Source organism: Pseudochaenichthys georgianus, chromosome 13, assembly GCF_902827115.2.
Source record: "Pseudochaenichthys georgianus chromosome 13, fPseGeo1.2, whole genome shotgun sequence".
In the NCBI taxonomy this organism is placed as follows: domain Eukaryota; kingdom Metazoa; phylum Chordata; class Actinopteri; order Perciformes; family Channichthyidae; genus Pseudochaenichthys; species Pseudochaenichthys georgianus.
In genome coordinates, this window is record NC_047515.1 from 24,088,373 (window position 1) to 24,111,929 (window position 23,557).

At 43.5% G+C, this 23,557-nt stretch overlaps 1 protein-coding gene across 4 annotated transcripts in view; it reads right to left on the reverse strand.

Moving 5' to 3' along the window:
- Positions 1–23,557, reverse strand: part of LOC117457272 (syntaxin-1A-like) — a 58,559-nt gene that overhangs the window by 26,677 nt on the left and 8,325 nt on the right. For all 4 annotated transcript variants that reach the window (XM_034097243.1, XM_034097245.1, XM_034097244.2 and 1 more), the window contains exons 2-3: positions 7,967–8,044; positions 2,099–2,198 (exon numbers count right to left, since the gene is read on the reverse strand). In XM_034097243.1, the coding sequence (XP_033953134.1) occupies positions 2,099–2,198; positions 7,967–8,044 (178 nt within the window). The remainder of the gene's footprint in view (positions 1–2,098; positions 2,199–7,966; positions 8,045–23,557) is intronic.

Consider the following 23,557-nt stretch of genomic DNA (forward strand, 5'->3'; position numbering starts at 1 on the left):
TGATGAAAGACCACACTGGTCTTTGATATGCGTAACATTTTCAATACAAAAATGAATCAGCGCACATCTAAAGAGCAAATTAGACTTCACATTAAAATGTCATTGTGCAATTAGTTTTGGTGACACACTCCATTGGAGGCTGATGCACATAAATGTCACTGTTACGACAGCAGTCACAGGGACAGACACTTTACACACACATCTACAAACGACAGCACTGCAAAGCTCTGATTGCCTGGAAAGAAAACCTGATTTATAGGAACTCTATTTATTTAAATACCTTTTTTCCAACGTCTACCATTTCTTGGAAGAAACTGGCACATTGCTGCTATTCTCCTACTGTACCAAATCAAAGATGTAGGCATATACTTATTGGTTTGATTTGGCCCACAGAGCAAGTCAGTGATGCATTTGTGTAATCAGTGAAATATCTTGACAGCTATTGGACAGTTTTCAATGAAATGTGTTAACGTACAGGTATTCATGATGCCCAGGAAATCAATCACGATGAATTGGTGATTCTCTGATTGACTTGCCTTACAACATAAACCATGCTTTATTTGTGGATATAGTCCAGAAAAGCATTGACAGTGAGCTAATATCAGATACATATACTATGCACAAAATGTCATGCTTTAAAACAAATAGTTTCTTTCTTACAATTTAGAAATAAAAATCCCCAACTTCATTGCTTGATTAAAAATGTATCTGGGGCGCATTATGTTTCCAAACAAAAAATGAAGCAAATTGGTATATAAATTAGTTTTATAAGAGGAAGAGCTGAACACACATACTGCACAAGCACACATACACAACATCAAATGCTGCTCATGAGATAGGGTCCTTGATGAAGGTATTCAGATAACTAACTGACGTCCAGTTCGTCAGTGATCACAAAGCAACCGGCAGACAGCGAAAAACACGCTGACCTCGGTGTAATGAACGACCATGACATTTAAATTTGCTTTGCGCATTTCTCAGGCACACATACCCTGAGCATCGATTTCAGCCACAGAGGAAGAAACCTGTGGAATAATTTGTATCTTGAATGCAGCACCTTGCCGCTCCCCTCTGTGTGTCATCTGCACACAACGACTAGTTAAAGAGCTAATTTTATGCCCGCTGCTGCAAGCAGATCGATGCTTTTTCAGGTTTGTGCAAGTAGGGAATCAAGGAGAGGAAAAGGGAATGGGCGATGTTACTAGTGTGATCAACATCCTCCTTGTGAAAGCAGCGGTCCAGATCAATGCTCTGACATATATGAGAGGAGAAGGTGTGAGAGAACTGAGATGGGAGAGCAGAAAGACAGTGGGAAAGAAGGATTGTAGCATCCAGCACGTACTTCACAAAAGTAAAGAGAACAGTGGTTAAAGCGGACAAAGAGAAGTAAAATAAACTGAGATGGTGTTCATGGCAGGCTAACAGGTAAAGACAGGACTTAGAAGCAATGAAGAGGAACAGAAAAGTGGAGAAAATCAGGGTGTAAGAGATTTCACAGTGAGAGCCTAACACGCTCAAAAGGACAGAGAGTACTGATTAGTGGGAAATGATGGCTCTCAACAGTCAACAGGCAGGCCTTTTGCTTCTATTACCAATTCCTTTTCATTCTTTTTTTAAGAATGTAGAAATGTTTCTTTCTTTGAAATAAATGAATGTTAGCTGTTTACAATTTGTTTTTGAAGGATAACTGTGACAATATTGTGAAATGGAGTTGTAGAAGGATACACATTGCTATGCCTCTATTCTGATTGTCAGGTTGCTGTTGAAAAGACTAGGCCATGCCCTAATACTTACCCTGCTGTATTAACTGTCAATCAGACAATACAATTAAAATAAACATCAAGCTGTATTGAAAAATACTTGAAACTTGTGGAAATGTTTACTGTTAAATGAATACATTGAGACTTAGCGTAATTTGTTTTATAGACTTCTATCCAACTGAGAATTGGATTTCTTTTTGTAACCAGTGGAGGAGCCAGTTTACAGTATTTTGCATCCCTATAGTTGTGAAAGTCTCTGTGTGTTGAACTTGAGTGAATTATGCTTGAGGTAATAAAACAAGAGTAAACTGTATACAAAATTGAAAAAACAGCCTTACTCTCATCTGGGTTGGGTGAAGCGAGGATGGCGCTGTGATTCCTCTTCACCTCCTCAACTTTCTCTGCCAGAGACTCAATAAAACCCCGGATCTCCTCCACCTGTCGAGAGAGAGAGAGAGAGAGAGAGAGAGAGAGAGAGAGGCACTTTAGATCTCCTCAGTGCTGAGGCAGGAAGTAGCAGTGATTAGTGTGAGTGATGTTGATAGAAACCGAACAGAAAATGTAATTATCGTATTAGAGGCAGAATGAAAGCAAAGGGAAGCAGGCTAAAGTGGAGGAACACACAGATATTCAAAGTTTTTCATATGTACTGTATCTGGTCTCATTCATCATCCATTTTGTGACATTTATAAATAGTGAAGTAATCTCTGTTTTTGTGTGTCGTGTGTTGACAAAACTACAGGCTGATTTCAAACACAGTCTCCACACTCCCCGGAAGGTTTTCTATGAGATTTTGAAACCTGGCTGCAGAGATCTGCTCCAACTCAGCCACGAGAGCATTAGTGAGGTTGTCCGCTGATGTTGAGCGGTAATGTCTGGCTCATAGTCAAGTTCTCCTTCAAGCTGTCCAACATGTTGTCACAAGGATGTAACAATATTTTAAGAATTATTATGTAATTTAGAAGTGAGAGATGCCTTAATCGCAACCAAGGAGTTTAGCTCGAAACTACACAAATATCATAATTCCGCTTAAAACATATGGGAGCAAATCCAGCATTCATTAGTTAACATTGAAAACATAAAACATTTATAATATGAAAACAGTTATTCTGTCCTGATTTTGTATGTATATTCTTTTTATTTTATTTTATTTTACTTGAAATGTGAACACTGTTTAAATTATTCGTCCTTATAAAAAACTAAAATCTGGATCACTATCACGCTTTTTCTCCGGCTAGGTGCATACAAAATCTCAGGCATATTCTACTACAAAAACAACAACAACCGAGGAACCAACTAACCAATGACATGAAAAAAATATCTTCAACAATGAAAATAGCATTTTCATTTGTATTTGTTCCATTCATGGTATGTATAATAATTGTTTACAAAACATGTCTCTATTAAGACACCATTGACCGAAAGGGAGCAGGGAGAAGAAAATAATATTATGTTACCTGCCCCTTTCTAAAAAAAACTAAATAGATGGAAATAGATGGTCTGTCCTTCATATTTTCTCATTCACACAGTATCATAGGATAATAAGAAAAACAAGAAAACTCACTACAAAAAATACTTAGTTCCCACTTGACAGTTAAAGGAAAGAAACAAAACAAGTGCAACACCCTCTTCTGGGTCCTACTGGAATTTAAATGAGTAGTTTGCCATTAGACATGTGCATGATCTTCCCTGTGTCAAGTTTGTATTTAGTGACAGACCTCAGACTGGTATCTATATTCTAATCTAACTCCTAGGCAGGAGAGTGAACACATCTCTCCACATTTTGAATAATTGATTCAAGCACATGTTGAAATATTTTAAGAATAGCTGACATGCATGACATGTCCTCTGCACTTCACCCCCCATCATCTGCCACCAAGATATAGTTTGACATTCCTCCCTGCTGCCTCGTCCCCAGCTGCGCTGCCTCTGGCTCAGGTAACAGCTGGACGAGCAGCAGGGCACATCTGTCAGTGACTTCATCAATATCTGCTTTCATCACAGTCTGTCATCAACCGATCATTTTCTCCTCCTCTCCACCTGCTCCACCACACACCAGTTCTCCCTTCGTTCTCCTCCGTTGTTATTGGACTTTTACATTTGCAGCCCAGCTCTCCCCTAACACTCCTCACAGCTCTGCACTCAATCCATATCTTCTGGAGCTCTCAGCCTGGGTCATTATTCTCCCATTAGCTAGTTAATTAGCTGTTGATTGGATCGGGTATATTTTTTAATAACAACATAATTGGCTCTGGAATACCAGTGGGGAGAGACCAGAAGGCACACTGAGGTAAGTACAGGTAGTTAAAATCAAATACCTGTAGGACGGACAGGCAGGGAGGGAGGACAAAGTTAAAAAGTAAGATTGAGACATGAACACAGGCTGGAGAGAAAGTGAAGGAGACGGAAAGTGAGTAGAAGAGGAAGCCACTTAAAGCTGTCTCACTTTAGGGACCATGTTAGTGAGTCACGGTGTGTCTCTCAGACCTCATAAGACATCAGGCACATTTTATTAGTGAGGGAGAAAAACCAATTTCAGACATGCAGAAATAAATAAGCAGACACACATACACACACTTGTCCATTTCATAACTTCCTTTATGAGCCTGACATGCTTGTATCCACCAAGAGATTTGTTGGTATCTTCTACAAATTGAACCGTTAACCATCCAAAATCAACAGCTGAAAATTGCTTGTTTCATACTTTGTCATCTAATTTTATTGAAGTTAGTCTAATTATTTTTTGCTTAGTATAATAATAAGAAGGCTTAAGGCCACAGTGGATATTTCTTGCGTTTGCTCACTTCATTCTTGCATCATACTGTATAGGGATTGTGTTTTGGGCCATAAAATGAGCCCTGCTACACCATGTTACAAGAGTACTGACATGTCAAAGCATGACAAATAGGAAAAGTAGGGCTGAGAATAATTTAATCGCCTCATCACAATGTATTACAATCTTGAATGGTCCATTTTGCTTTACCAAAACATTTGAATGGTATAAACAAATCTGCTAAATATCATATTCAAACTGAGCAGTTTTCATTTAACAACACAATAATCATTAATTTATTAAAGCATACTCATTGTTGCAGCTTAACTCATGAGGCATACAATAAGCATCACTATTGCAGACACATGCGTGCACACACTGTCAAAGCTGTGAAGTCAACATATAATAGAGATCTGTTCTTACACATACACACTGAACGCCAGAAAGTGTGGCTACACACAGCATACGTCAGATGTCGCACCTGCTGTTAAGGTAAAGGTAAAGGTAAAGACGTTATTGCAGCTGTTTAGTGATTCAACCACTCTTTTTTTTTTTTTAATAGAACCACTGACGAGTTTGCCTTTGTACAAGGCTTTTCTAGATGAGATTTGAGGAACAAACGTAATTGGTTATGTTTATCATGAAGAGATATGTCCACCATGTGAAACCGAAAAGCTCTTCCACATGTTTAAATTATGTTGATAGTAAATGTATAATATCATTTTTCGTCAAGCATAAAAAGACAAAACCAATAAATCTAAACTAGAATGTAATTCCCAGCCAACTGCTAGTCAATCTGCTTTGGTGGGTTTATGAGTTTTAAGAGGAAATGTAGAATCAACATGAATGCTTAAGAGATGGTGTGTTGTACTTAACTGCTGCGAGACACAAAGGCAACACACATGCATTGATAGCTGTTTCTGTTGTAAAACTTGAGGGGCCATTCACATACATTTTCAGGAAAAAATTTTAAATTATTATTCTGAAACCAGATTTTTGTAGCTCAAATGCCATATTTCACAATGTTAATGTAAGTCACACATAATGTATACTGCATTGACAGTAAATAGAAGAATATTGCAAGATTTTAAGGAAAACATGTTTTTTCTCTCACTTTGAAAGGACAATATAATGGCATGGGGCAACAATTATGAAAGGCCTTATCCTTTGATGCAATCCAAACAATGAAATCCACAACAACAGTCACACACTTAATGCACAGTGTAATACATGATACTTAAATACACAGCCTCATTCATGCCTGCACAAACAAATGCCACAAACACATTATGAAAGCAATACCCCCACTGAGTGTCATGTTTATGCTGTGAGTGAAGGGTTGAAGGCAGCAGCAATCTTTACACTACTAAAAGCTTAATTTACGCACCCCGTCAGAGTGAGAACTGTTTACTGCTCCTCTCCCTCTGCCCCCTTCCCCATCTATATCTCCATCTGTCTCGTGTACCTGTCCCTCCTCTGTGGTTTAGCTGTCTTACTTCGCTTAATCCTCTCATTTCAAAATCATCCCTTCTGCTTTTTGCTCGGTCTCAAACTGTTCTCTGTTGATCCCGCTGTCTCCACTTTCACTCATCCTCCAGTTTCTCACTGGAGGCAGATTTAATGGACTGAGATTCCAGAAAGATAAAAGAGGGCTATCTTTCAGTATCTAGGATCGATAAAGACAGTCTGTCAGAAGAACAGAATCGGCAAAACAGAAATGAGAGGAGACAAAGGACAGCAGACTGCAGTGTTCTCTCAGAGATAAAACATCAGATAATGAGAGTGTTTTAGGAGTCATTAAAAAAGGTATACCGTGTATTACCCTGTAATGATTGTCAAATCTCAGACTAAAGAGATTTAGTTCTGGGTATAGAAGAAACAAACCTGCTTCTGTCACTTTTACACAATGTGAAGATGCTTAGTATTTGGATATGTGTTGCTAGAATATGTGTTGCATGGAAAAGCTGGGAGACACATATTCTTTATTTTCAATGTGAGGTCTTAGCATTCATTTTTAAAAGTCAGGCAAGTAAAATGTGGGCCTTGAACTAGTCATCTCTTCTTTTTCTTTATTCATAAACAGAATATTAATGTGCAGCTGGAGAATGTCCTGTTTGCTGATATAACGTATTTTTGCAGAGGATGTTTTCATTTTGCTCTCTTCGATTTTGACCTCTGATTTACAATGTAAATGGTTGATTTATTCACCTTTAAATGTGTACATCCCAAGCTTGGGGATGGATGTGGGGGGAGAGCAGGCTGTAGAGAAAGGGAGGGGCCAGGTTGTTAAGAGCTTTGTGGGTGCGTAGTATTTTGAAGTCAAACCTGACTGTGGAAGTGAGCAGGCAGACAGTGGAGTTCTGGACTTATTGAAATGTATTTCTGATTCCATTCGGACAGCCATAGAGGAAGCTATTGCATTAGTCAAGTCTGGAAGGGATGGAGTAATGGGTAAGGAGGTATGGAGATGGGCAATGTTCACAAGGTGGAGCAGTTTAGGTTAAGTAGTTGCCAAAAGGTAAGAAGGGTTGGGTCGAGGATGATTCTGAGGCTGCAGACGCGTGTAGGGGCTTTCATTTGAGCAGTCGAAGTGAGAAAAAGTACGCCAATGATTATTATTTGTTTGCAGTTGAGTTGAAGGAAGTTTGAAGGTGTACTAAATGGTTCAAATGTCTTCTTTACCTGCCAGAACTACCATGTGGCTTCACCTTGCAGGAGTTGTACCCTGTGTTATGTACAGTGTGTCCGTATGCCTGTTTATTAGTTACACTATGTGACAGCTGCTTCTCGCTGTTGCTGCTGTTAGTCTGAACGAGTTTTTGATGCACCTGCGGCTCGCTCCCACATGATTCTCCTGGTGATGTGTTTATTGTTTCGTGTTGCTTTGAAAACTCACATATCAAACCTCTTTCATACCTCACAAATACTTCAAAGTTAAAACCCCATGTACATACATTGACAAACAAAGACATTTTAACTAACCAGAAGCACAGCCTCGTAAAATATAAGAAATACGGCAGAGACAGCAAATAAATAAATAAAAAATGACTATAAAAATGGATTATGATGTCTCCTTTTCAAGGCAAATTATTCTGCTTTTAAAAGACACTCACTATGGGAGATGTACATTACATATAGGCGCTCTAAAAATGGAGCCCCCCCCCCCCCCCTCTGAGAGCCATCACGATGTTCAGCGTGTTCCCAGCACATGTGAACAGCGTGTACAGAGAACAGACTCCCATATGAATGCATAGAAAGGGGCATACAGTATCTGGTATGCACAAGACAAGAGAGAGAAATAAGTGAAATCACCAATGCTGGACAAGCAGTGTTATGATGAGGAATAAATGTGTGAGATGGAATAATAGTCACTGACACAGAGATAGAAAGATAGAGAGAATATGGAGATATCAGGTCGGTGAGATAAACAAACCTGTTCAAAGAATTCATCCATAAAGCCTTTGTCCATCCCCACAGCGACTTCATCCTCCTCCTCTGTGGTCTCCTTCCCCTGCACAAACACACATACAATTAGGAAGTATTATGTAACAACAATTTTGTAAACTTCAATTTGAAATGTAGGATGTATTGGTTTTACAGTAACACTGGTCACGACCTGACCACGAAGGGCACAGGTCAATGTAAATAAAGCAGTATTACCACTTTCCTCTACACCCATCAGCTGATTAGAAACAAGGAGCAGCTAATGACATTTGTAATTAGAAACACAGGTCGACTTATTAGCAAGATATTATTGAATTAGGACCTCGGAGCAGCATATTTTACAAACTCCAGCCTGCACACTCATGCACAAGCATCTACGGATACATATACATATTCTATCTTATATAATAAGAATCATTTGGGTACAATGCTTATTTCCATAAGTGTTTTATAAGAAAATTGATACATCTCACGTATTTCTGCACTAAACATCAAGCTACAGCTAAAGATTGGTTAGATAAGATAAGCATAAAGATTTGAAGTGGGGGTGAACAGCACCTTTAGACATTTTTATTCACCAATCAAAAGTTTTAAAGCTCTCTAATTTACACGTTAAATATTTCGTAATGTATTGAACGAAATACCTTAGTGTTAAATCAACATGTTGTGGTTTAACAGTAAGTTATGTGGTAAACTCTCCTCAAGAAAGGAACTATTTTTCCAATGCCAAACTATGAATGTCCAAAAGGAAAGCAAATACAGACGAGAAGAAAGCACAGTTAAAGGAAGATCACAAGGTGTCATCAAAATAACTACAGGTTTTTGAATTCAAGAAATAACTTTGACTTGTTATTTGACAACAAAAAAGTTTTGCAGTGTTTTTTGCTGCTCTAAAATTGTAAATGTTCACTGTATATGTCTACATTTTCACCGCAAATAAGGAATATATTGTATTTCTAAAAGGTTGGAAGCAAAAATATTTAGCTTTTCAATTTCTAACTCAAAGTACAATAAAGTGAAAAATGTTCACGAAAATAACTGATTACGCTGTCTTATGTCTATATAGTTTCCAGAGTTTCCAGCACCTACCAAGTGATGTATTCTGAAATACATGCTCATTTCTAAACACACATCAGATAATACGCTACATTAGCAGGGCCCTCATCAGAGGCGGCGCTAGGGGGTGGCTACTTGGGCTCAAGCCCCGGATGTTTTCTGAAAAGCCCCGGATGTTTCACTTAAAAAAAATATTGATTTTTTTTTTTTTTTTTTAATTGATTTTTTGAAATGTCTCGGGAGTAATGTGCAGTACCGGAGTCCACCAGAGAGGCAGCCGCTGCGGGACATTAGCCTGCGTACTGCGTAGCCTTCCCTGTCCTGAAGAAGAAGTGATCCTTCCTAGTGCCTGACGAGTTTTAAGCTAATAGCCTATAAAGTTATGGATATTAGAAAGTTATTTTCATCGAAGCAGGCGCCACAAGCTGCAGCAGCAGCAGTATCAGCAGTATCAGCAGCTGACAACAATGTCATCACCAGCAGTGAAGAAATGGATGATGTTTCAGGTTTGTGAATCTAATGGTGATATCTGCACTCTGGCTGACTGAGTAAGAAGTGAAAAAGAGTGATGTACTGTAACGTTAATCTTATAGCTAGTAAACATGGAGTAACCAAGGCAAGGCAAGTTTATTTATATAGCACCTTTCAACACAAGGCAATTCAAGGTGCCTTACAAAAATGAAAGACATTCAGACAAAGGCATTTCAAAACAGTAAAAGATAATAAAAGAAACATTAAAAGAAAAAATACATGAATAAAAAGTTACAGTGCAGTTTAAGATATGAATAGTTCACACAGAAGTTCCACTTTACTGATGAACACAACAGCTCAGTTTCAATTAAAAGCAGCGACAAAAAGATAAACCACACTAAGTCAATACCCTTATATATTAGTATGTATACAGAACATGACTACAAATTATTCTAAGATGTAACGTTAACCCTTCATACCTCAGTCTACTTTTAAGACACTAAAATAACGTATTCCAATTTTTATTTTGTTTTCGCGCGTGGAATTATACCGGCTCTCGTTTCAGTACACATAACAACGGAACCATAGCAACGGAACTGACAGGCAACGGAACTGACAGGCAACACTCTGAATCCGATTGGCTGTGACTGCATCCACTCAGAGTGCCCGATTCAGAAACGTGACTCTTACACTCTTTACGTCACAAACAAAGATGGTGGATGAGAATAGATCTATAAAACGATAAGCAATGCGCAATGGATCGGAAGAGGACGGTGTGTCGGCGTTGTTCGATAGCGGTGCGGAATGCTCATGGAAACACACGCCAAACATGCTAAATCACATCAGAAGGCATCACCCAGATGTGCCAATCACCGGAGTCCGGCAAAAGACAACAGCAGTTCAACAGCTGATCCCTGCTGTTTTTAAGAAGCCAATAGACATGAGAGCCGAGAGACCAACATAAATAACGGAAGCATATTTTTTCAACGACTTTGCGTTCTTGAAACACTTTCTTATTATTTATGATGTAATATTTTCAAGACATTCTCTTTAGTTTTACAGCTTGATGAAACCTTTTTGTTTGACATCAGCCATTATAGATACTATGGCCATCTGAGTGTGTGTGGTACTGTTTGTGGTTTGTTTTTAACTGTTTAATACAGTTAATTATTCAAAATGTCAGAGTTCCTTATTTTTAAACTGAAACTTGCACTACTGTTCAAAAGTAATTAACAACAAACCTGGAATTATGCATTTGGGACTTTTTTTTGCTTTTTCTTGTTGTACCGAACCGTACCGAACCGTGACCCCCAAACCGAGGTACGAACCGAACCGTGACTTCTGTGAACCGTTACACCCCTAGTCCCCGCTGTTCCAGGGAACTCACCAAGTGTCAGAAAACACAACCCTCTCTCTTTTCCTCCATACCCAAATCTCTAAAAACGGGGCTGCAACGGATCTGATACAGACTGATCTTGAATTATTTTCTACGTCACAGAAGTGGTGCTCCGCTTATTGGTCAATTATCCACCTATCAGGGGAATGTGGGGTTGGGCCACGGCCGGCCATTGCGCTGGAGACGCTGTAGTACATATGCCAGGCCTGTAAGTGGCGCTGTAGTCTGCCACAAAAGCAGCGAAGAAGACTTCCCGCACATGGTTGCCCTTCTGTTTATTCTCCGCTCTGGCTCTTTTTCTCCCTCCCCGAGGCAAGCGTTTGCTCCCGCTGCTGTAATTCAATGCAATCCCTCCCTCGCTGTAATTCTCTCCGGTAGTCCACCAGCAGATGACAAACACCCTCCTCTCCGGCTCTTCCAAGGAACGAGGGGACCGGGCGGCAGAGTTTCAGTTAGATTTTTATTTCGCCGGTCAACATGTCCGTTAAAGTTTAAATCTTCCGGACAAAATTAGAAAAGTCTTCTTTGTGATTTATTGAGCTTTAAAACAAATGAATAACGACTCTATATAATGATATAAGAATAAAACACGGAGGACGGAGATCTCTTTTTCTCCCCCTCTTCTCCCCGCTGCAGCCCAGCAGCTGATCTCAGAGCACGCGCCCCTCTCCTGCAGGGGGGCGTGGTGCAGCTCACAGAATCAGCCCCCTGCAAAAATAGCGCTGGAAAGAGCAAATAGAGCGAAATGAGGCATGGCTAAAATGCAGGATCTGTTTGGTATTTTGAAAGAAAAACTATTTATATACTTTATATAGGTATGGCCCTACAATATATTGTTCAAATATAGCATGATATGTCCCCTTTAAGGTATTATTAAGGTAGGGTTAATGTTGCTCTCAAAGTGCACCAGATTGATGCTTTTAACTTCAATATTTAAAAAAAATCTTCCCGGGGGGAGCATGCCCCCGGACCCCCCTAGAGGAGGCGACGACCCCCCTAAAGGATGTTTGGTCCACCCCCCACTTGTAAAAAAAATAGCACTATACCCCTGCACCCCCCCCCCCCCCCCCCAACAACTCCTGGGCTAAGCCCCGGATCTCCTACAATCCTAAATCCGCCTCTGGCCCTCATGTTGTGTCATCTCATTCATCGTGCGTCTGTCAAACTAATTCAATTCCCCATTAGCAGTCTATGAGACCCATTTGCTTATCAACGCTGAGATGAGAGGGTGTAGTTGTTATTTTCTTCTTACTGAAATCTTATGTTATAAATGTCTAAATTCTGAAGTAAATCTGCAAAATAAGGAATATAAGGAATACTCTCTGCAGCCTCTGGCTAAATAATGTTGCTACAGGATCTTATATGGTGCGTATAACAAGCAATTTCCTGATTGTTTTGTAAATAATAAGCTTAAGGTATACAGTATCCCAACAACCTCCAATTTTCCGCCAACCCCAACCCTCCCAACTCTAAATGTTCCTTTAAAATGTTTGTACAAGACAAAAGCAATATTCCATTGAGCATTGTTTGTTTAAAACAAGAGGATGCCAGCCCTAGCTGGTCCAAACACATTACTGTGCATGCATTAGTCCAGCAGCGCAGAGTGCAGGAAGCACGAGAAATCATCATATACATTTGGAGGACTTGTCTGCCATGAATGTATTAAACCACTTTGACTGTTTATACATCCATGAAATTCAGACACTGAAAGAAAACATGTTCTGTAACATAACGTTAATCTCTTCTGTCTTGTTTTAACTCTGCAATAACAGAAGGATTATTATGCACTCTTTCTTCTGAACTCAAACCCAAATCACATCTGTGGAGAGTTAACATGGGATAGGCTGACATATAAATGGAGCCAGGAAAGATGTGGAGAAAAGCAGTGGCAGAGGAACAAGTTCTTGAGAAAAATGTCTTAAAGAACAGATTTCGGTGAGATATGGCGAGGCAATTGGTGTGAAAAGCAAGTGAGAGGAAAGCAGAGCCTCATCACGCTAATCTAAACCCACTGAAAGGAGACCATTTTTGGATTCATTATTTGTAATGCGCTGGTTTCAATAAAAGTACCTAAATATTTTGAAATCAAAATGTGTATTTAGGTCGAAAACAATTAACCTAAATACACAATCTGATAGCTTATCCGTAATACGCTCAGCTGTCATGACAACAGCCAATATGGTGGGTGTACCATATGTGGCTCTGTGGGGAGCTAAACACCTCACATGGTATTTATAACTTAAAGTTTGTAGTTGGTATGGCAATGAGGTTCATTTGAGGGACTGCAGAGAGGAAAGAGGCAGCAGCAGCAGGAGGCAGAGGAGGAGGACAAGCAGGGAATCAGAATAAGCTCCGGGAGCACCAGTAATGGTCTCCTCCTCCACAGAGAGATGCTGTTCCTCCTGCAGAGAGACGAGGGCGTTGGTGTGCTTTCTCCATGAGTGGTCATGAGGGCAGAAGAGCTGTACCCCAAACCTCCAGATCTGAACCTCCTGCTGAGCAACAAAGACACTGGGAGAGGACTTTAGTGTTTCATTCTTGACTCAGCCTACAGACTTCACTGTCCACACATAGCAGCTGCTCTCAGCCAGACTTGCAAACATACATGCACACAACAGCTGACACACTGATAATATACAACAGACGGTTAACACACTGAGGGATTGAGGCCTATACAAGCTGGTCCCCGTTAGAGCCATAAACCTTCAATTCCCTCTGCCTCTGGGGTTTGCTCTCGAGTGAAACACCCCGGCAGGAGAAGTGGCCTGATTATGCTGTTTATTAGATCAGAGAGTTGTTCTAGGCACCGTGCCAGCAGGGAGTCGCTCCATAAAGACAAAAGGCAGTGCCTGCACATCCAGTGTAAACAGTAGAAGCAGGGAATATAGTCCATCAGTGAAAGAACGAGATATAAAACAGGCATCAAGTGTGAAGGCTGCAAAATCACAGCTGTGAGTAGGGAAAAAAGAGAAGAGGAGAAACAGGGCATCACAACAATTATTGAAAACTGTGAAAGTGTAGTTGAATGTGCTATACAGTAGGTGGACATAGAGACACTGTGGGTCATGTGAGCATATAAGTGAGCCTGAAAGCAGATTTTCAAACCGTGGGAGCAGCAAGGCTTTGCCAAGGGAGAACAAGCAAGTATTGTGTTGTTGTTAGTATTTGACTAATGAGGGAAACCTGAATAAATAATAAATATGTTCAAGTATGTGAGCACACATCTATAATGAATGTTACATCGTTGATTATGGTAATCAATGTGGGTTCATCAGGTTAAATGGAGAGGAAGGGATTTTATCCTGTGAGTGCATTCAGACTCTTTTCACGGTTTTATCTGAGAGTTAGAAAGAGAAGAGCAGTGAGAAACAGTTCAAGTGAAGATTGAAACCCTTGTGGGCAGTCCTTTATTATCTTTTTGTGTTTTCATATTATAGCAGGCCTGTTTCCTGCATCTTTGTATTGCAGCCAATTCAAGCAGCTTCTTGCATTCCCATTAGAAATGACTCATAACAATCTGTGTCAGCTGCACAGTGGAATACTGGGAGCATAACGAGATGTATTACCATAATACAGCGAGGTAACATTCATTATGGATGTGTGTTCACTAAAATACACACACATACTTTAAAATTGGATTATTTATTTATGTTTTCTGCAGTTTTTTTGTGCTTCATTTGCAAATCATCGCTGCTAACAGTGTCAAAATCGGCTATAGTTCAGGACCAAATTATGTTAAATTGAGGTCACATTCTTACGCAATATTAATAAGAACATGCCAGAAAAGTCAAACAAAAAAGATGCCTCACATCAAACAAAGTAATTTAAGGTTTTAATCCCAATATTTAATTGATATATAGATGCATTGACATGCAAGCTATCTTCACACAATTTGAATTTTCAGACGATGTGAATGCTCTTCAGTCACATGAATTTACTCTACTGTCCATCCAATATAACATGCCATTATCCTGACCATAGGGACAGGTTACCAAAATTACAAAACAAATAAATAATACTCAAATATACACATCAAGTATTTTCTGTAATTTGGATTATGTTTTCTAACTTCGAATGTGCATATGCAGCACATCGACACACCAAACAGAATAGCCATGTTCCTTTCACCCTCTCCTGTATCAAGCGAATGATCATATCCAAACAGACTTTATAATGAGTGCAGGTTTAACAAATTCATCACTAGAAAAAACAAAAAATTAGCATGTCATTTTAGAGCAAATATATTATCATCAAACAATCTAAATAAAAGCAAGTTATAGGATTTAGTTTACCAAGTAAACAGAGCAGAGATCTGATGCTGACACAGCAAAACTGAAGTTACCTACTGTAACTCCAACTTCTATGAGTAAATGGCGTAGCCCTCTAAGGCTATCGCTATTGGATAATCCCCCTGCGCCCCCGCCAGCCCCCGCGCAGCACTGAAACACTTGTAGTCCACGCCCACCCGCAAGGTGGGCCCCACCCTCGGGCCTCCTTCCGGTATAAATAGGAAGGAGTGGGGCCCAGCACTTAGAGGGCTACGCCATTTACTCATAGAAGCTGAAGTTACAGTAGGTAACTTCAGTTCTATTTCGTATATGGCTTCGCCCTCTAAGGCTATCGCTATTGGGTTAAGGGCGAAGCATGATGTAGTCTGCGCCCCACTGGGTCCGCCCGGCACTAGAAGCACAGACACACCTGCTCAATAACATCCCATGCCTATTGTGCCATGAGTAATGGTGCATCACCGTCCCTGGAACATAGCAAAACATGCCTATGTTCCCTGAAGGGATGAAGGCTGGGAACAATACATACCAGCCGCTGTGAGAAAGTAGAGACGAAGGTCCCACCTTGCCCAGCGACCATAGAGGGGGAACAGCAGCTCTCTGCGTGTCAGACAGGCAGGAGAGCGCAGAGCTGGATCCCTGACGTCACTCACTCTGACAGGACACTCAGTACAGGGTGTGTCAGAGAGGAATGGGAGACATCCCTCAAATAAAATTGAATAAATGAACAGGGGGAAGACCAAGATGCAGCAGTGCAAATGTCTTCCACTGACATTCCTCCGTGCAAAGCCGTGGAGGAGGAAATTCCTCTGGTGGAGTGCGCATTAATGTTCTCCGGGGATCCACCCCAGAGGAGACATATGCCTGTGACACAGCCTCACACAGCCAGTGTGACAGCCGTTGTGCAGACAGAGGCTGCCTGATCGAGCGCTCTCTATAGTGCACAAACAGGCGCTGAGAACGGCGCCAGGTAGCCTTGCACGCCACATAGCAAGACAGCGCGCGCACCGGACAGAGGAGATGAGATGTGGCTTCTTCCTCCGACCTGTGAGGCGGCGGAAAAAACCCATCCAAGGTGATCACTCTTGACCTAAAAGAGCTTGTGATGACCTTTGGCATAAAAGCCGGGTTAGGGCGTAAAACAGCTGAGCTGCCATCTCCTTGGATCCGGAGGCATGACGGAGCCACAGAGAGAGCACACAAATCACTCACCCTTTTCGCTGATGTTAGAGCCAAAAGCAGTACTACTTTGGCTGATAACATTTTAAGGGGAACCTGATCTAAAGGTTCAAATGGGGCTTTGCTTAGTGCGCATAACACCAAAGACAAATCCCACTGAGGCGCCAGTGCGCGTGATACCGGTCTGAGTCTTCGTACTCCTCGCAAAAAACGTTTCGTCAGGGGGTGACCGAACAACGTCCCAGCCCCGAAACCTACGTGACAAGATGATATGGCAGCCGCATATACCTTGATTGTGTTGAAGGTCAAATTCCTGTCCAACAACAGCTGGAGGAATGACAGCACATGAGGCAGGGGGCACGTAATGGGGTCCAGGCTTCTTTCTACACACCAACGCTGGAACGCTGTCCACTTGGCTGTGTAGGACGCTCTGGTAGATGCGGCCCTGGCTCCCTGAATGGTACGTACAACATCTTGAGAGAGGCCTAATCCCTCTAAGTGTTCCCGTTCAGGGGCCATGCCCATAAGTGCTGGCCTATCACTGGGTGACTGGTGATCGCTCCCTCCACCTGCGAGAGAGCGTCCCCGCGCCACGGAATTTCCCAGGGCCTGCCTGACAGCGTACGCTGTAGGCATGGAAACCAGGAAGCTCCCGTGCGCTCCGGAGCAATTAGGATCACTTACAGCCGCTCCTCCTGCACTCGGTCCAGGAACCGAGGGATCAGCGGGACTGGTGGGAAAGCGTACAACAGTCCCCTGGGCCATGGCCGATGTGCGTCCACCCCCCTCTGGACGCGGACGCGTTCGCACATCGCACATCGCACATCGCTGTCAGGGAGAACCAGAGGGCGCATTGCACGTTCCCGCGTGCGGCGAACAGATCCACCTCTGCTCTCCCGAACCGGCTCCAAACCTGGGCGATCAGCTCGGGATGTAGGCTCCAGTCCCCCTGGCGAGGACCTCCTCTGGACATGAGGTCTGCCCCTTTGTTCAATTCGCCGGGCACATACATTGTATAGCCGCCTGGCTGTGTTCAGAAGCTGCGCTGAGTGTACTCTGCCCTGGCGGTTGATGTAGGCTGCCGCGGCTCTGTTGTCTGTGTGAATCAACACATGCTGATTCTGCAGCAACGGGGGAAAATGCTGAATTACTCTACGTACGGAGAGGAATTCCAGCACGTTTATGCGGAGGGACATGTGAGCCGGCCACTGTCCCCCCACTGCCTGCGACATACACGTTCCTCCCCACCCTGAGAGAGATGTGTCTGTGAACACCGAGATGTGTGACGTAACTCTGCCTAGGGCCACACCCGCTGACAGGACGTGGGGACTTTTCCAATAGGTTAAGTCTGAACCCACGGAAGGAGGGATGGTCACCATGCGCCTCTTCTATCGCACGTGGTCGATGCGTAGGCAAATATACCACCTCCGGAGTCTCCTCATGTGAAGGAGACCCAGGGGAATCACCACGTGACCGGCTGCCATGCCAAGCAGCTGCATCACGGAGAGGGCTGTCACCACGCTGCGGGGTGTGACGCGTCGAAGGAGAGCTATCAGTGCCTCCACTCTCTGCCGTGAGAGTCGCACTCTCATGCGGGCTGAGTTTAATTCCACACCCAGGTAAATAATACTCTGGGAGGGAAGAGGGCAGCTTTTCTTCCAGTTTATTACGAAACCCAGCTTTGACAGATGCGATACGAGCTGTACTGTCTGTAAAGCAACTTCCTCCCTGGAGCGAGCAGGTCGTCCAGGTAAAACAGTACTCTCATCCCTCCTCTGTGTAGCGGCTGCAGCGCCGTCTCTACACACTTTGAAAATGTGCGAGGAGCCAGGGAATAACCGAACAGCAGACGGTTGTACTGGTACGATATTCCCTGGAATGAAAACCGCAGGAATTTCCTGTGTTGTGGGATGACGGGTACGTGGAAGTATGCATCCTTCAAGTCTATAGAAGTGAACCAGTCTCCCTGGTGAACACACTCTAGCACCCTTTTGATCGTCAGCATGTCAAAAGGCCTTTTCATTATCGCCTCGTTGAAAGCTGATAGATCGAGAATGGGTCTCATTCCCCCTGTCTTTTTCGGGATAAGAAAATAGCGGGAGTAATACCCCTGATTTCCTTCCCCTTGAGGAACCCTGGAAATAGCCTCTTTCAACAGGAGTTCCAGTAGCTCTGACTGGAGCGCAATACACTGTTCCCGGGATGACAGGCGTGTCTCCTGTATCCCATTGAACTGTGGGGGGGAGGCGAACTGCAGGGTGTACCCTCTGCTGATCAGCCTGCTCATCCATCTGTCCATCAGACACACGCGCTGCCACTCTGAGAAACACTGAGAGCGGGCGCGCATGCTCGAGATGTGTTGTGCCAGAGCCCTTGCCGCCGCTGCCCGTGAGGCAACCCAAGGTGGGCCTAGAGCGAAAGGGCTGTGAGGAAGCCTCCGCACGCTGCGTTTCACTCCGACTCTCATCATGAAGCGCGTACACGCTCAGGGGATGAGTGGAGGTGTGTGCAGTGACGTCCACATGAGGCGTTACAACGGCGCTCATGGGCTTATTGTGACCGTGTTATTGTGACTCGCCTGGGAGACCGCAACAGACGCGCACGGCGTGTGCTGGCCACCTTACCGATCTCCTCCACCTCCTCTGGTGCCAAGGTGGCGGATCACTCCACCAGCGTCACCACCGAGTTGGACAGCAACCGATGTTGTTCGCCACCGCCGACGCCTGAAACGCACACTGATGCGCCCGGTCAGCCTGGCGGGCAACATACTGGTCCTTGGGGGAGGTCAACGTAGGGCACCGTCCGGCGATCAAGTTGGCCTGCCTAACCCCAAAGAACGCCATCAGGCTCGGCTCCAGAGAGGGGGTGTTTGGGAAACCATCCTCCGTGAATCCCTCGACCTTAGTGAAGGGAACAAAGGTGGACACCGGAGCCCTCAGGGTCCTCGGGTTCGCCGCCACCCCCTCCTGATACCTCCTAATGGCGGAGAAGCGCGGCCAGACCGGATCACTCCTGCCCGTATGAACCCGGGAAAAAACTCCGGCCATGTCGTCCAGAGCCACCCTCTCCCGACCTAGGGGAACAGGGAGACCTCTGCAGGCGGCCGCCCTGCAGATGATCTCCGGCAGCTCCACCATGATGCCACCTAACGCCGGCAGCGCCGTGGCAACGGAGAAGGGGACCGCGTGCTCGGCAGCCAAACCAGCACCTCACTCCGCCTCTGTGGGAGGGGAGAACCGCATGGTGAACCATGGAGGGAGACGGGGTAGGAGTCGTCCGACTCCTGCCCGGCACTCGGCTCCAGGGACATGCTGCCATCCACGTGCTCCTGGACGGGCCAATCGTCCTCCTCGGCCGCAGAAGCTTGAGCGTCCGCTCTTCGCTTCCTGTCGGCTGATGGGAGACGGGCACAATGTGAGCAAGCGACCTGCTGGCTGAGAGCCGCGTCCGCGTGCTCTGGCCCCAAGCAGGATTCGCACATTGCGTGCTGGTCATAGCTCATGATATATCCTGAGCCACATGAGGGACAATCTCGGACGCAGTTGTTGCTCATGATGATTAATTTCGTTCTGTGCTTCAGTAACTGCTGTGGTTTGCTGAAGAAAAGAGGGAGCAGGTTGTCGGGCCTCCTTCCTATTTATACCGGAAGGAGGCCCGAGGGTGGGGCCCACCTTGCGGGTGGGCGTGGACTACAAGTGTTTCAGTGCTGCGCGGGGGCGCAGGGGGATTACCCAATAGCAATAGCCTTAGAGGGCGAAGCCATATACAAAATAGAACCACAAATTAGCACTGGTCTAGGCGCGTTCACACCGCAGTACTTTTCCCACTTTAGTTCCGATATAGCTCCGAAATGTCGCGTTCACACCAAAAAGAGCTGGAACTAAAATTTGTTCATGAGAACCTTTTTACCCCCTTTTCCGTCCCTGCTAGAGAGCACGTACTTTCGTGGGAGAAAAAGGTTCTTATGTCTGATTGGCTGGGCGGATTGCAAACCACACCCCGTAAAACTCCCAAAAAGTTTTGTGAAGCCGCCATTTTATTATCCTCGCATTGCATTATGAGCATTAGCATTAGCCCAGCGCAGAAACGCAGAGAGACTAACTTATGGCAACACAAAATAAAACATGGGAGCGGTGGAGATGAGGAGGTGTCAGCGTTCTGGCGATTTATTTGGAAGCCAGTCCCTAACTCCGGTGACTTCCGGCCGGGGACTTTGGGCGGCAGTATACGCCGTGAAGTTGTTTGCGGCCTGCCAGTAAACCCAAAGCAGAAGAAGAAGAAGTGACGTCAGTGGCTTCATTTGCCTAATCCACCCCCAGGGACTTATTCCGGTGTGAACGCGATCTGTACTTAGTTCATGAGAACTCTTTAGTTCTGATGAACTAAAGTGGGAAAAGTAATGCGGTGTGAACGCGCCTAATGACTGATTGCCCGGCTGACTGTCAGAGTAAATGAGCGGCTGAAGGAAGAGGAGGACATAGTGGAGCTATCGAGACAGGATAATTACACAACCAAGGAGCAGGGTGGGTAACGAGACGACACAGGAAGTGATTGATGGAGCCAGCCAAATGTAAAACTCAGTCAGTTCCTTTTCAATGACCGTGCAGGGAGCAAGCTTTGAAGAAAATAAGATAATAAAATAAATAATGTGCACTATAGTTGATAAATGCACTCCTATGGATAACTTTCTGATATAAATACCAGAGATGGGGACTCGAGTCTGCGACTCGGACTCGAGTCGCACTTAAGTCGCACACACAGAGACTTCAGACTTGACTTGGACTCGTGACCAAAAGACTTCAGACTCGACTTGGACTCGTGTGTTGGGACTCGTGAACAATCATTGTGTTTTCTATTTTTGGCGTATTAAAGGTGGGGTAGGTAAGTTTGAGAGAAACCGGCTCGAGATCGCTAGAATTTGAAAATACACAACCGGAGATAATCTGCTAGAGGCTGCTCCTTATAGAGCCCGCCTCCTCCAACACACACGAACGCGCACATGACCAATGAGGGCACGAGATCAGTTTGTGCCCAGATGGAAGGCTGACAGGCTCATTACGCAGACGTGCGCGCCTCTGTTACTACCTCGTAGTAACACAATGGTGACCGGCGGCACACCTGCGGCTGTACCGCTTGTAATTAGGTTCAACTACAAAAACTTCGAACAAAACGCCGGCGGCACCAACAGAAGGAGCGCACACTGCAAAGTCTGCAATATCAAAATCAAGGATGCTGGCGCAACAACGTAGAATTTCATCAGGCACTTGAAAACTCACCCGGAGAGGTCAGTCACATTAACGCATATGGACGGTTAGCAAACATGTTTAGCTCAGCATCAGCTATGTAATGTTAACTTAGCTTGCTACTAGCTTTGTATTTGTGATACTGATTTCTGATTCTGAAGTGTTTTGCTTATAAGTTGTTTGCATTTAGCTAAAGTGTGATGTTTTTCCTCATATTGCATTGCAATAGCCTGTTTAAAGTGATCATATAACAAACAACTAATCAGTACTGATACTGTATGCTAATATATAGGAGTGATAATAACACAGTAAATGCTTTGAATTTCTTAGATATAGCGTGCAGTATTCTTAACAGACTGGATAGCAGCAGACAATAGAAGGCTTATTACAACCAGAAGAGACATGAGACTTTTATTTTTTTAGAGACTTGAGACTTGACTTGGACTCGTGACCAAAGACTTGAGACTTGACTTGGACTTGCAAAAAAAGACTTGTGAACATCTCTGATAAATACAGACTAGTTTTTTTGTCAAAAAAACCCACTGCAATTTAAACAAGACACATTTTTTCTCAGTAAACGTTTCAATGCTGAATGTGAGTATTCTTTTTCAGTGAATATCCACTGATGAAGGAGAGGTAATTGTCATTCTTTAAGGGGCCACAAGGCCTCTTGGCGGTCTCTGCTCTGCATGCACATCATTTTGCTGAAATGTTCTATATTGGATTTTTCTTTTGTTCAAATATATGCATAGTTTCTGGTTTGCATTCCAGTGAAAAACGCTCTGTCCGAGGCTAACAGGGTGAGTTTTTTCAGCCCTGTCGGCAGCGAGCAGGGTTCAGCAGTAACGAAGAAGAACAATGTGGGTAGGAGAAGAGAGAGCAGAGAGTCAAGGTGTGTGCATGTGCAAAAATGGTCTTTATCCTAACAATCCTCCTCAACGTCCTCCCCTTTTAATCATTTTCTTTCTCATTCTCTGTCATTCTCTCGCCTCCTTCCTCCAGACTTCAGCTTCACTACTGAACATTACAGCAGCTGGCCCACACAAAATGGACTCTGTTACCTTTGTCTCGCACCCCCTTCTCACACATCCTTTTGTGTTTGTCTTTTCTTCTTTAACATCTCATTATCCTTCCTTAAGATAACTTCAACAACCTTTTATCTAACGAAACTGAAATGAATGATGTTTGATTTACGTTGAGTCTCTGTCTGAGAGAAACAGTTTATACTGTTGCAGTATATTTCAATGTCGATAAGGTTGGAATAACAAATAAACGTAATCTTCCTCTTGCAGTCTCTTCCTCTTCTGTTCTTCTTTTTACACATTGTTTGTTGTTCTTCTTTCAGCTGCGTTTCATCCAATCTTTCTCCGCCCTCGGCCTACCTTACATTTATCTGAACTTAAAGGTGGTAGGTAATTTTGGAGAAACCAGCTCGAGATCGCTAGAATTTGAAAATACACAGCCGGAAAAAATCTGCCACTTCCTTACAGAGCCCCTCCTCCAACACACACGAACGAGATATATGAGATAGGTTTGTGCACAGATGGAAGGCTGACAGGCAGGTAGGCCATCCAGTTACTTTAGCCGGGCCGGCTAAAATGATTGGTCGTGCTTTTTACAGTATTACGGCTTCCACAGATGACATTTTTCATGGATTTTTTGTCAAAGCACTTAAGATATTCATTGCTATCGGGATGTTAAGAGCATTCCATGGAATATAACAAAAAGTGTATCTCGAGCCGGTTTCTGAAACTTACCTACCCCACCTTTAAGTTAATAATCAAAGAGATTCCATTTGAAACATGTCTAAATAGACAACTTTCAAATAATCTCTAAGTTATAACACAATAATAGTGTGTCTATATACCAATTAATGATAATCATTTCCAGTAAATAATCCAAATGTCTGCAGCTGCCAATTCTCACACTGATAACTAATTCCTCTGATG